This window comes from Drechmeria coniospora, chromosome 01, assembly GCF_001625195.1.
Source record: "Drechmeria coniospora strain ARSEF 6962 chromosome 01, whole genome shotgun sequence".
Classification (NCBI taxonomy): domain Eukaryota; kingdom Fungi; phylum Ascomycota; class Sordariomycetes; order Hypocreales; family Ophiocordycipitaceae; genus Drechmeria; species Drechmeria coniospora.
In genome coordinates this window covers 2,553,739-2,568,578 of record NC_054389.1, presented here as the reverse complement: position 1 = coordinate 2,568,578, position 14,840 = coordinate 2,553,739, and the positions used below count along the sequence as shown (strand labels likewise).

Below are 14,840 nucleotides of genomic sequence, written 5' to 3'. Positions count from 1 at the left end.
GGATTATTATAACCGTCGGTACAAGTGGCCTTATTCTTGAAACCACATACGGACCGGCAGCTGGAACAAGTACAATACCGCCTCCACCTGGATGTACAGGTAATTGTCCTACAAGAGTTATCATAACTGTCGGTACGACTGGTGTTCTGACAGAATCTACAACGGGACCGACACCGGGAACCAGTACTGTATTACCTTCCGCTGGATGTATTGGAAACTGCCCTACCAGAATTATTGTTACTGTAGGTCCTACTGGTGGTGTAACTACCGAATCGACATATGGACCAACGGCCGGGACTAGTACAATTCCACCATCTTCCGGGTGTATCGGCAACTGTCCTACAAGGATTATTATAACCGTCGGTACAACTGGCCTTATTCTTGAAACCACATACGGACCGGCAGCTGGAACAAGTACAATACCGCCTTTACCTGGATGTACAGGTAATTGTCCTACAAGAGTTATCATAACTGTCGGTACGACTGGTGTTCTGACAGAATCTACAACGGGACCGACACCGGGAACCAGTACTGTATTACCTTCCTCTGGATGTATTGGAAACTGCCCTACTAGAATTATTGTTACCGTAGGCCCTACTGGTGGTATAACTACTGAATCGACATACGGACCAACGGCAGGGACCAGTATAATTACACCATCTTCCGGGTGTATTGGCAACTGTCCTACGAGAGTAATAGTTACCGTCGGTACTACAGATGCGATTATAGAATCTACATATGGACCAACGGCCGGGACTAGTACAATTCCACCATCTTCCGGGTGTATCGGCAACTGCCCTACAAGGCTTATTGTAACCGTCAGTACTAGTGGCCTTATTCTTGAAACCACATACGGACCGGCAGCTGGCACAAGTACGATACCGCCTTCACCTGGATGTACAGGTAATTGTCCTACAAGAGTTATTATAACTATCGGTACTACTGGTATTCTGACAGAATCCACAACTGGACCGACACCGGGAACCAGTACTGTTTTACCTTCTTCTGGATGTATTGGAAACTGCCCTACCAGAATTATTGTTACTGTAGGCCCTACTGGCGGTATAACTACCGAATCGACATATGGACCAACGGCCGGGACCAGTACCATTCCACCTTCTGCAGGGTGTATTGGGAACTGTCCAACGAGAGTAATAGTTACTATCGGTACTACAGATGCGATTACAGAATCCACTTATGGACCAACGGCCGGGACCAGTACAATTCTACCATCTTCCGGGTGTATTGGCAACTGTCCTACGAGAGTATTAGTTACCGTCGGTACTACAGATGCGATTACGGAATCCACATACGGACCAACGGCCGGGACTAGTACAATTCCTCCATCTTCCGGGTGTATCGGCAACTGCCCTACAAGGATTATTGTAACCGTCGGTACTAGTGGCCTTATTCTTGAAACCACATACGGACCGGCAGCTGGCACAAGTACGATACCGCCTTCACCCGGATGTACAGGTAATTGTCCTACAAGAGTTATTATAACTGTCGGTACTACTGGTGTTCTAACAGAATCCACAACTGGACCGACACCGGGAACCAGTACTGTTTTACCTTCTTCTGGATGTATTGGAAACTGCCCTACCAGAATTATTGTTACTGTAGGTCCTACTGGTGGTGTAACTACCGAATCGACATATGGACCAACGGCCGGGACTAGTACAATTCCACCATCTTCCGGGTGTATCGGCAACTGTCCTACGAGGATTATTATAACCGTCGGTACAAGTGGCCTTATTCTTGAAACCACATACGGACCAACGGCCGGGACCAGTACCATTCCACCTTCTGCAGGGTGTATTGGGAACTGTCCAACGAGAGTAATAGTTACTATCGGTACTACAGATGCGATTACAGAATCCACCTATGGACCAACAGCCGGGACCAGTACAATTCTACCATCTTCCGGGTGTATTGGGAACTGTCCAACGAGAGTATTAGTTACCGTCGGTACTACAGATGCGATTACGGAATCCACATACGGACCAACGGCCGGGACTAGTACAATTCCTCCATCTTCCGGGTGTACAGGTAACTGTCCTACAAGAGTTATTATAACTGTCGGTACTACTGGTGTTCTAACAGAATCCACAACTGGACCGACACCGGGAACCAGTACTGTTTTACCTTCTTCTGGATGTATTGGAAACTGCCCTACCAGAATTATTGTTACTGTAGGTCCTACTGGTGGTGTAACTACCGAATCGACATATGGACCAACGGCCGGGACTAGTACAATTCCACCATCTTCCGGGTGTATCGGCAACTGTCCTACGAGGATTATTATAACCGTCGGTACAAGTGGCCTTATTCTTGAAACCACATACGGACCAACGGCCGGGACCAGTACCATTCCACCTTCTGCAGGGTGTATTGGGAACTGTCCAACGAGAGTAATAGTTACTATCGGTACTACAGATGCGATTACAGAATCCACCTATGGACCAACGGCCGGGACCAGTACAATTCTACCATCTTCCGGGTGTATTGGGAACTGTCCAACGAGAGTAATAGTTACTATCGGTACTACAGATGCGATTACAGAATCCACTTATGGACCAACGGCCGGGACCAGTACAATTCTACCATCTTCCGGGTGTATTGGCAACTGTCCTACGAGAGTATTAGTTACCGTCGGTACTACAGATGCGATTACGGAATCCACATACGGACCAACGGCCGGGACTAGTACAATTCCTCCATCTTCCGGGTGTACAGGTAACTGTCCTACAAGAGTTATTATAACTGTCGGTACTACTGGTGTTCTAACAGAATCCACAACTGGACCGACACCGGGAACCAGTACTGTTTTACCTTCTTCTGGATGTATTGGAAACTGCCCTACCAGAATTATTGTTACTGTAGGTCCTACTGGTGGTGTAACTACCGAATCGACATACGGACCAACGGCCGGGACTAGTACAATTCCACCATCTTCCGGGTGTATCGGCAACTGTCCTACGAGGATTATTATAACCGTCGGTACAAGTGGCCTTATTCTTGAAACCACATACGGACCAACGGCCGGGACCAGTACCATTCCACCTTCTGCAGGGTGTATTGGGAACTGTCCAACGAGAGTAATAGTTACTATCGGTACTACAGATGCGATTACAGAATCCACCTATGGACCAACGGCCGGGACCAGTACCATTCCACCTTCTGCAGGGTGTATTGGGAACTGTCCAACGAGAGTAATAGTTACTATCGGTACTACAGATGCGATTACAGAATCCACCTATGGACCAACGGCTGGGACCAGTACAATTCTACCATCTTCCGGGTGTATTGGCAACTGTCCTACGAGAGTATTAGTTACCGTCGGTACTACAGATGCGATTACGGAATCCACATACGGACCAACGGCCGGGACTAGTACAATTCTACCATCTTCCGGGTGTATTGGCAACTGTCCTACGAGAGTATTAGTTACCGTCGGTACTACAGATGCGATTACGCAATCCACATACGGACCAACGGCCGGGACTAATACAATTCCTCCATCTTCCGGGTGTATCGGCAACTGCCCTACAAGGATTATTGTAACCGTCGGTACTAGTGGCCTTATTCTTGAAACCACATACGGACCGGCACCTGGCACAAGTACGATACCGCCTTCACCTGGATGTACAGGTAACTGTCCTACAAGAGTTATCATAACTGTCGGTACTACTGGTGTTCTGACCGAATCCACAACTGGACCGACACCGGGAACCAGTACTGTTTTACCTTCTTCTGGATGTATTGGAAACTGCCCTACCAGAATTATTGTTACTGTAGGCCCTACTGGCGGTATAACTACCGAATCGACATACGGACCAACGGCCGGGACCAGTACAATTCTACCATCTTCCGGGTGTATTGGCAACTGTCCTACGAGAGTATTAGTTACCGTCGGTACTACAGATGCGATTACGGAATCCACATACGGACCAACGGCCGGGACTAGTACAATTCCTCCATCTTCCGGGTGTATCGGTAACTGCCCTACAAGGATTATTATAACCGTCGGTACAAGTGGTCTTATTCTTGAAACCACATACGGACCGGCAGCTGGTACAAGTACGATACCGCCTTCACCCGGATGTACAGGTAATTGTCCTACAAGAGTTATCATAACTGTCGGTACTACTGGTGTTATGACAGAATCCACATTCGGACCGACACCGGGAACCAGTACTGTTTTACCTTCCTCTGGATGTATTGGAAACTGCCCTACCACAATTATTGTTACTGTAGGTCCTACTGGCGGTATAACTACCGAATCGACGTACGGACCAACGGCTGGAACCAGTACCATACTGCCGTCGTCTGGGTGTACAGGATACTGTCCCACTAGGATTATTGTTACAGAAGCACCTCCAACTGGCGGGTTTATTACCGAAAGTACCTTTGGACCAGTGCCTGGCACGAGTACGGTATTGCCGTCATCTAGATGTACAGGATACTGTCCTACTAGGATTATTGTTACTGTAACTGGTGGGTTTACAACAGAATCGACGTTTGGACCAACAGCTGGTACAAGTACCGTACCACCGTCGTCTGGATGTATAGGATACTGTCCCACTAGGATTGTTGTTACAGAAGCAACTCTAACTGGTGGATTCACCACAGAAAGCACCTTCGGACCAGCGCCTGGCACGAGTACATTATTGCCGTCGTCTGGATGTACTGGATACTGTCCTACTAGAATTATTGTTACCGTTACTGGTAGCTTCACGACTGAAACTACCTATGGTCCTTCACCCGGGACAAGTACGGTCCCCCCATCTAGTGGGTGTATAGGCAACTGTCCGACAAGGATTATTATTACTGAAGCAACGCCAACTGGTGGATTTATAACAGAAACAACATTTGGTCCAATCGCTGGTACAAGTATCGTTCTGCCGTCGTCAGGATGTACAGGATACTGTCCCACTAGGGTTATTGTTACAGAAGCAACGCCAACTGGCGGCTTCACTACGGAAACTACCTTCGGGCCAGTGCCTGGCACGAGCATAATATTTCCGTCATCAGGATGTACTGGATTCTGTCCTACCCGGGTTGTGGTTACTGCAACCGGTGGCTTTACTACCGAGAACACATTCGGGCCTACGCCTGGTACAAGCACAATTGCTCCTTCTTCTGGATGTACTGGATTCTGCCCTACCCGGATTGTAGTTACTGCAACCGGTGGTTTTACTACCGAGAACACATTCGGGCCTACGCCTGGTACAAGCACAATTGCTCCTTCTTCTGGATGTATTGGATTCTGCCCTACCCGGATTGTAGTTACTGCAACCGGTGGATTTACTACTGAGAACACATTCGGGCCTACGCCTGGTACAAGCACAATTCCTCCTTCTTCTGGATGTACTGGATTCTGCCCTACCCGGATTGTAGTTACTGCAACCGGTGGATTTACTACTGAGAACACATTCGGGCCTACGCCTGGTACAAGCACAATTCCTCCTTCTTCTGGATGTACTGGATTCTGCCCTACCCGGATTGTAGTTACTGCAACCGGTGGCTTTACTACCGAGAACACATTCGGGCCTACGCCTGGTACAAGCACAATTCCTCCTTCTTCTGGATGTACTGGATTCTGCCCTACCCGGATTGTAGTTACTGCAACCGGTGGATTTACTACTGAGAACACATTCGGGCCTACGCCTGGTACAAGCACAATTCCTCCTTCTTCTGGATGTACTGGATTCTGCCCTACCCGGATTGTAGTTACTGCAACCGGTGGATTTACTACTGAGAACACATTCGGGCCTACGCCTGGTACAAGCACAATTCCTCCTTCCTCTGGATGTACTGGATTCTGCCCTACCCGGATTGTAGTTACTGCAACCGGTGGCTTTACTACTGAGAACACATTCGGGCCTACGCCTGGTACAAGCACAATTGCTCCTTCTTCTGGATGTACTGGATTCTGCCCTACCCGGATTGTAGTTACTGCAACCGGTGGCTTTACTACCCAGACCACATTCGGGCCTACGCCTGGTACAAGCACAATTGCTCCTTCTTCTGGATGTACTGGATTCTGCCCTACCCGAATCGTAGTTACCGCAACCCGTGGCTTTACTACCCAGACCACATTTGGGCCTACGCCTGGTACAAGCACAATTCCTCCTTCCTCTGGATGTACTGGATTTTGCCCTACCCGGATTGTAGTTACTGCGCTGACTCCAAATACCATTATGACTACTACAATCACTGGCAGTACCGTTGGAACGTTGACTATAACTCCTCCAGCAGATTGCACTCGTCCTTGTACAACAAGCATTATTGTTACAATGACTCCTCCAAACCCTTGCATGGGAAGTTCGTCGTGCGTACTTCCACCTCCAACTTCTTGCGCCATTTCAACTCCAAGCTGTGCACCTGCTGGTTTAGATATCTTACATTATGCAAATTATTTCAGGCCAAGAAATAGTGCATTCACTGGACCTAATGGCCCGGGTCCAAACTACTATATAGATTCTGGCTTGTCACCGATCCAGTCCAGTCGGACAAACCTGACCTTCTTCCCCCAGGATGGCCCTGCTCCGCCAGCCAACCCCATAACCATTGACGGTGATTCTTATTTTATAGGTTATACAAGACAAATAAACGGTGGTCTAACCGTAATGGACGCGAATAACTTTACACTAGTCTATGAAGGATATTTTCGTCCAAACGTCGCTGGAGAATACAATTTCTGCATCTCGGCTGACAATGGAGTCTATTTTTTTCTTGGACACGCTGATGCTTTTGACTGTGACTCGGGTCGAGTCCCTGTCTCCGGTACTCAATTACTTCAATCCGGTGCTGGAGGAAATTTTATTAATCCTGTCCAATGTGGTCGTACTACATTGGAAGCAGGTGCTATGTACCCAATCAGGGTGGTAATGGGAAATTGGGGGATTTTTTCAGCCTTCTCAATGACCATCGCTCCTCCTGGTGGGCCTGCTGCTTCTAATAACCCGGGGCTATTATACCCGAAAACCTGTTTGCCTGCATCTCCAATTTCCTGCAATCCAAGTCCAAGCTGTGCACCTGCTGGCTTAGATATCTTATATTATGCAAATTATTTCAGACCAAGATACACTGGGTTCACCGGATTTGCTGGGCCAGGTCCAAACTACTATATAGATTCTGGCTTGTCACCGATCCAGTCCAGTCGGACAAACCTGACCTTCTTCCCCCAGGATGGCCCTGCTCCGCCAGCCAACCCCATAACCATTGACGGTGATTATTATTTTATAGGTTATACAAGACAAGTAAACGGTGGTCTAACCGTAACGGACGCGAATAACTTTACCCTGGTATATGAAGGATATTTTCGTCCAAACGTCGCTGGAGATTACAATTTCTGCGTCTCGGCTGACAATGGAGTCTATCTCTTTCTTGGACACGCTGATGCTTTTGACTGTAACACGGGTCGAGTCCCTGTCTCCGGTACTCAATTAATTGAATCTATCTCTGGAGCAAATTTTATTAATCCTGTTCGATGTCGTCTTGCTACTTTGGAAGCAGGTGCTATGTACCCAATCAGGGTGGTAATGGGAAATTGGGGGATTTTTTCAGCCTTCTCAATGACCATCGCTCCTCCTGGTGGGCCTGCTGCTTCTAATAACCCGGGGCTATTATACCCGAAAAATTGTTAGCCTCGCCTCCCATATCCAATTAATTGCTCCGACTCTGGTTTCCTTCTTCAATACGATGATTCGTTACCTGTTGCTGCGAATAAACCTTTCGGTGTGGACTTAGCAACAGGTGCCCAAGTTCTTATCAATGGTAATGTGGCTTCTGGCAGCGGAGCCATTAATGCTATTGGATTTAATATAAGGGATAACTTCAATTACGGAAATACTATTACAAACCCCTCCAGACTGATCTGTATTGGAGCTGGGGGTGTCTCTCCCATTGTTCCCGGTATCATCGTGCCCATGTTTAGCGACGTTAGCGATATCTCTCCCGATAGTCAGTATATATTCTAGGTGGGCCATCGGGTGGTGCGCAAAATACGGAAGGAAACATCTGGTTTATTCAAATCGGTCTTTCGGACCAAAGTTCTCCAACCTTCGATAGTCAAGTTGGCAGTACTGTGTTTGTACCTCATCCTACACTTACTGTTAGTGAATGAGCATTCGTTCCCGAGGTTGGAATTTTGATGTGGGCACATACTGCAAACGCCATCGCATCAAATCATAGTACAGCAGTATGGCTAGTACGATTTGATTTATGGTTACTATCGTGGGCTATTGTCGCAGATGTTGGTAGCATTGGTAAAATTAACACTGTTGGATGGACCTTACCAAGAGCTAGTATACAGTTAAGGTTACAACCATGTTACAGCTACCAATATAGGTCAAACAGATAGGTAAAGGAGGAGACCCACTAGTAACAACACTACTAGTAGTAGTAACGGTCCTACTGGTAGTAATAACACTACTAGTAGTAGTAACAGTCCTACTGGTAATAACGGTCCTACTAGTAGTAACAATACTACTAATAGTGGTAGCCCTATAAGGAGTATACGCAACAATAGTATAGATAGTATAGAACGCACTATTTCCGTACAAACGCAACTTCCGACTCCTAACCAAATACCTAGTGCTATACAGGAAGTACCAGTACGTCGGTCAACAAGAACGGCTACACCAAATCCCAAATATACCTTTTACAGCTCCTTTTTCAAGGTAGGGAAGAATCCCTACACTATAGATCGCTACTCTCAGAACCTACTAGTTATAGGTCTCTTGGTCAACATCGCTTTGGTGATCAATTCAAACAGGCAGTACAGGTAGAATGGGATGCATTACAGGCTAGGAGTACTTTCCGACAAGTCCTAGCAATACAAGCAACAACAAGCCCTTACCACTAACCTGGGTATTTAAGTATATGTGCCATAAGCATGGATATCTTACTAAGTATAAATTTAGCCCGGTTATGTGTACGTGGTAATCTTCAACAACTTGGGGATAAGGATACATATGCTGCTACACTAGCTATAAGATCATTCCGTATCTTTATGGCTATTGCAACAAAGTTTGATCTTGAAACCCGTCAACTAGATGCAGTAAATGCATTTACAAACGCACATCTAGATAAATATGAAGAGGTATATGTTCGGTATCCTGATGGCTACTGTAAGCAGGGTTGGAGTTTATGACTAGAACGTGCCTTATACGGGCTCCGTCGGTCGCCCCTATTATGGCAACAGGACCTTACTGAAACTATACAGAAACTTAGTCTAGCCCCATGCCCAGATGAACTGTGTATCTTCCAGAATGACTGGCTTACTATATTCGTCTATGTCGATGATATAGTGTTACTATATCGCGCTGTAGATGCCGATAAAGCAGTACACATTATTAAGTCATTACATATTAAATATGCTCTTACCGATTAAGGAGAACTACAATGGTTCCTTGGTATACTATTGTTAGGGATCGAATTAATAGGAAGCTTTGGTTGTGTTAGGACAGCTATATCGAACGTATAATTCAGCGGTACGATTTACGCCGCCTGGATTACTATAAAGGAAATCCGTTTCCAACAAACGATCTACAGCCTAATACAGACCAAGCCACTCCCGATCATATTCAACAATACCAGAGTAAAGTCGGATCTATCAGCTACATTACAGCAATTACTAGGGTGGATATAGCTAAACCTACTACTAAGTTAGCAGAATATCTTACCAATCCGTCCCAATATCATATTCAATTAGTTAATAATATTATCGAATGCTTATATGCAACAAGATTTCTTGCTATCCAATACTTAGATAATACAGGCCCACAGCCCTTACAAACACAGCATTATACCGATTTTGTATATGCTTCGGATGCTGCTTTGCAGATGATACAACTACCAGGCGTTCGTTCCAGGGTACCCTACTTTCCCTATTTGGAGGACTTATTATATGGAGAGCCGGAAAGCAAGATACAGTTACATCGTTATTTACTGAGGTAGAATTACTAGTACTTACTTGTAATTGGCGGGCCAGTTCGAAGACAGTTAGGTAAGCAAATAAGCCTTCTTTCAGAAATCGAGTAGTATTCAAGACTAAAGCTTAACCCCTTTCAAGCTTCCGTGCTTACACTCCTTTTGTAGCCGGGGCGTGCCCTACTCCTGGGACTACCCCACCTTCCTGTCTACCCGAGCTTTACCCGTGCGCCTAGCCTTACATTACTTATACGGTTCGAGAAGCCATAGCTACGTTTCGGCTATTCCAACAACTGTCTTTAAAATTGGACGGCAAACCTATTATTCAGTGCGACAATATGCAAACAATCCGTTTAGTTACGCAAGATATTCCTCGGTTACGTACAGCCTTACGACATATGGATATACATTACTGTTGGGCTCGTCAATCTTTTCAGCAGGGTTTATTTTCTATTATTTATACACTAATTGCCGATATGGTCGCTGATGGTTTAACTAAAATCCTACCAGGACAGAAGTTTCATATATTCATTAAGCAATTAGGACTTATTGATATTACTAACGTATTACAAACAACGGTAGGATAACATCAGTTTATACTATCTATACTATAGCATAACCTGGGGGGGTATGTTGGATAGACCTTACCAATAGCTAGTATACGGTTAAAGTTACAGCCATGTTACAGCAACTAATATAGGTCAAACAGATAAGTAAAGGAGGAGACCCAACTTATACGACTGTACCTATACAATAAGGTTATATAATAGTATATATAGGGGATATAACTCCTGTTACGATGCAGACTAGCAGGAAGGCAGTATATGCAAAGACTATAGAATTTTCGAACTAAGGAGGAAGAAAAGAAAAGAAGAACAGTAAGTGCGGGGAAGGAAGAGGCTATATACATAGGGTGGTCCGTGCATCACGTAATGCAGAGTGTAGGGTAGGCCAGAAAAAGAGTACGATATACAATATTGTTACAACTCCTATACTTTTACTCAAATTAAGGATTTCTACTAGTCTTATCTATTAAAATACTAGTATTTATACTAGTAAGTGTTAAAATTACTGGTATTTATACTAGTAAGACTACCCAAATAGGATACTATCCTATGTGTTGTCATTTGCAACACCGGGCAGCAGTACTACTGCTTGCCTATATACTACCACTGTACGGCACGTACAGGTAGTATATCGAGTTGACGAATTGCACTTGCTATGCAAATTCTCCTCGCTCCGACTTGGTACAATTGATGGCAGTACTACTGCCCAGCCAATTTACTACTGTCGCACGTTACGTGCAAGTGGTACTTGGTCGACCAAGCAAGATCATTAATCGGGCCGTCAATTGACGCGCTCCCAACTACTACTAGTAGTTGCCCGCCAACAGTACTACTGTTGCGCGGGAGGACCCACCCAACTGCAACTAGCAGTTGCTTGCCAGCAGTACTACTACTGGCCCGCTCGACTACTGCAGTACTGCTGCTGTACTGTCGCGACCGAACCCTAATACTGATCAACCCTGCTAGTTGCAACCAACTGGCAGTATGACTCAACCAGAGTATTTGGAGCTGCATTGAATGCAAGCAGATTGTTCGGAGATGCATTGTATGGAATCAGACAGAATTCCAACACGTGCACATTGCACTGATTGAGGTACTACCTCTCAGGTATAAAATGGTCCTCCCTTTCCTACACTCTTAGATAGTTAGGTACACACACACAAGACGTACGCTGAAAACACGTACGCGCGCAAGCAAGCACAAGAAACACAACAGTCTTTCTTTTCTGAATTGTCCCTTGGCACTACTATTTGACTTGTTCAAATCTGTATTCCCTGCCCAGTTACTAACTGGTGCACTTCCTGCTGTTACTAACGGCATCGATTGATATCCATTTTGGATAGTCCGTGCAACTGAACTTCCACTGCGCACCCTTCCTATTTTACCCCTTTATTCCAAGAGGTATTTCCCCTTTTCATTTTAAGAGTAAGACTACCTAAATAGGATACTATCCTATTAGTACTAGTACTACTAGTACGAATGCTATACTATACTGCGAGTATTGGTAAGCATATTGAGTTGACCAATAGTATACAATATACTACTTCTCCGAACTACAACTCGGAGCGATATACGGTAGTGCCACTACCAACCAACTCACTACTACAATGTGACCCACACAGGTAGTAGCCAGTCAACCACTAGAGCCAATTGATCGGAACGACAATTGCAGCTCTCCTAATTGCTACTAGCGCTTGCCAGCCCACAATACTATTATAGGCCGGACCACCCAATCATTATGTAATGGAATCAGCCAACCTAATTACTGAAACGAGCCATCTAACCTTATAACGGAAGCAGTTAACTAACGAGTAACTGAAACAGCCATCCAACTGTATAATGGTTTCAGCCATTAAGCCATAGTACGATGGAGCCTTTGATCCACAATGGAATCTCCGATTAAGCCGTTATTGGGGATTGTTCTGTAGATATAAATAGCTGCTCTTTTCCTATACTGTAGCTAGAAGAAATAATCGCATTCGTTTGTATAATTCGGTACTACCAATTGTGCACTCTTGCCCAGTTACTAACTGGCTCCCCTTATTGCTGTTACTAACAGTATAATTAATTCACTAGTCCGTGCGATATACTTCCACTATCCCCTCCTCTTGCGTATTAATTGCAAAGAGGTTATAAGCTCGGAAGGACTACAATCAATCCCCCGGAATTGATCTGTGCGACTTACTAAGTCGCCTACTAGTACTACTGGTAAATCGTATAAGAACGACCTCTATAACTTACTAAGTTACCTACCAGTACTACTAGTAATTCTTGGTTGAACTTTATGACTTACTAAGTCACCTACCCGTACTACTGGTAACGATTGATCGAATCCTATAACTTACTAAGTCACTTACCAGTACTACTGGTAATTCTTAGTCGAACTGCCCCAACTACTAGTACTACTAGTACGTTACTTACTAGTACTACTGGTAACACTTGGTCTCCAAGCTATGGCTCCTCTTCCTACTAGTACTACTAGTAGGAGATCTAACTGCTAGTACTACTAGCTAGGTAAGCAAGGTATGACTAGAATCTAGTTACTAACTAGAAAATAGATCCTAACAACCAAGGTCAGAATACCAACCTGTTGGAAATTGAAAAACATCTTCGGGAACAACAAACGCAAATCAACGAACTGCTACGGCAACTCAATACTATTGTCCCAAGGATACAAGAATAACTAAATTTAATAGAATCTACTCTTAGTACTAGTACTACTAGTATCAATAGGGTAGAGGATTCCTATTCTAACTATGCGTTGAATAAAAAGGCATTTGACTTCCCTAAATATGCAAAACTCAAAGGTACTAAGAACTACGAGCTATAGGAGCAATCTCTAGCAATACAACTTTAAGCCCTTGATCTAGAAGGCTTCCTGGATAAGCCCTTAATTGCATTAAGCTTTTCAGAAAGGAATCAGGCCAATGTACTTATGCTACTACGGGATAGTTATTCGAAAGAAATCTCAGCATTAACTGTATATATTAAAAATCCAACTTAAATTTATCTATTACTGAAGAAGCATTACTGCAAAGGCTATAAAGCTAAACGTTCCAACCTATACAAAGCCTACTATAATCTTAAATTTAAGGGGTACAAAGGAACACTAAATTCATTCAATACTGAATTCAATAGTCGACTTACTAGGCTACTTCTAGCCGGCGCAACAATTAATCCATTAGACCAGACCAATTATTATCTTGCATTAGTTAAACCTATATTTCTACAATGGGCAGCTATTCAGGAAAATACCCTTATATTTTCTAAAGCCCTAGGACTTAAATCGGATATCTTTAACCTACAATACCTTATAGCTAACCTACTAAAAGAAAATCAAAACTCCAGTACTACTGGAACGAATATATTTAGTTACCAAATATCCCAAGGACCCAAGAAAAAGAAGAAAGGAAATAAGTCTAATAAATCTAACCAAATAAGCCAATCCAATAAATCGAACCAATTCAAGAAATTAAATAAATCCAACCAATCGACTAAGCAATTGGAGGATACTACTAGTTTCCTGGTTGGTAATTATAGCCTAACCGTTAGCTGTATGGACTTACCTAATTCCTACTAAGAATCAGATACTGATTCTACATAAAAATTGGAGATATTACCTAACTTAGATAATATCGGTACACTATATAGTATTACTAATACTAATGTATACTACAAGGGCCTAATCTACAATACTGGCTTAACCTATTATTTAGTAAACAATCGGTCTAAGTTTTTAAACTTCCAACCAATTGTAAAATCCTAGTCAAAACTAATTACAACTGGAGGTAGTCCTATCTACCCTAGTAGAATTGGGAATTTTTGCAATAAAAGGGGAATTACCTCTTGGAATAAAGGGGTAAAATAGGAAGGGTACGCAGTGGAAGTTCAGTTGCACGGGCTATCCAAAATGGATATCAATCAAGGCTGTTAGTAACAGCAGGAAGTGCACCAGTTAGTAACTGGGCAAGAAATACAGATTTGAACAAGTCAAATAGTAGTGCCAAGGGACGATTCAGAAAAGAAGGACTGTTGTGTTTCTTGTGCTTTGCTTGCGCGCGTGCGTGTGTGTTTTTAGCGTGTGCACCTTGTATGTTATCCTATCCTAACTATCTAAGAGTGTAGGAAAGGGAGGACCATTTTATACCTGAGAGGTAGTACCTCAATCAGTGCAATGTGCACGTGTTGGAATTCTGTCTGATTCCATACAATGCATCTCCGAACAATCTGCTTGCATTTAATGCAGCTCCAAATACTCTGGTTGAGTCATACTGCCAGTTGGTTGCAACTAGCAGGGTTGATCAGTATTAGGGTTCGGTCGCAACAGTACAGCAG

General features: G+C 44.2%; 1 protein-coding gene across 1 annotated transcript; it reads left to right on the top strand.

The window, feature by feature from the left end:
- Positions 1 to 4,157: 4,157 nt before the first annotated feature.
- DCS_00689 (uncharacterized protein) lies at positions 4,158 to 6,243 on the top strand (the record flags this gene model as incomplete). The annotated part of the gene is made up of 2 exons (XM_040798026.1): positions 4,158 to 6,147; positions 6,227 to 6,243. 2 exons carry the CDS (start codon positions 4,158 to 4,160, stop codon positions 6,241 to 6,243), a joined length of 2,007 nt encoding a protein of 668 aa, XP_040658909.1.
- Positions 6,244 to 14,840: the final 8,597 nt, after the last annotated feature.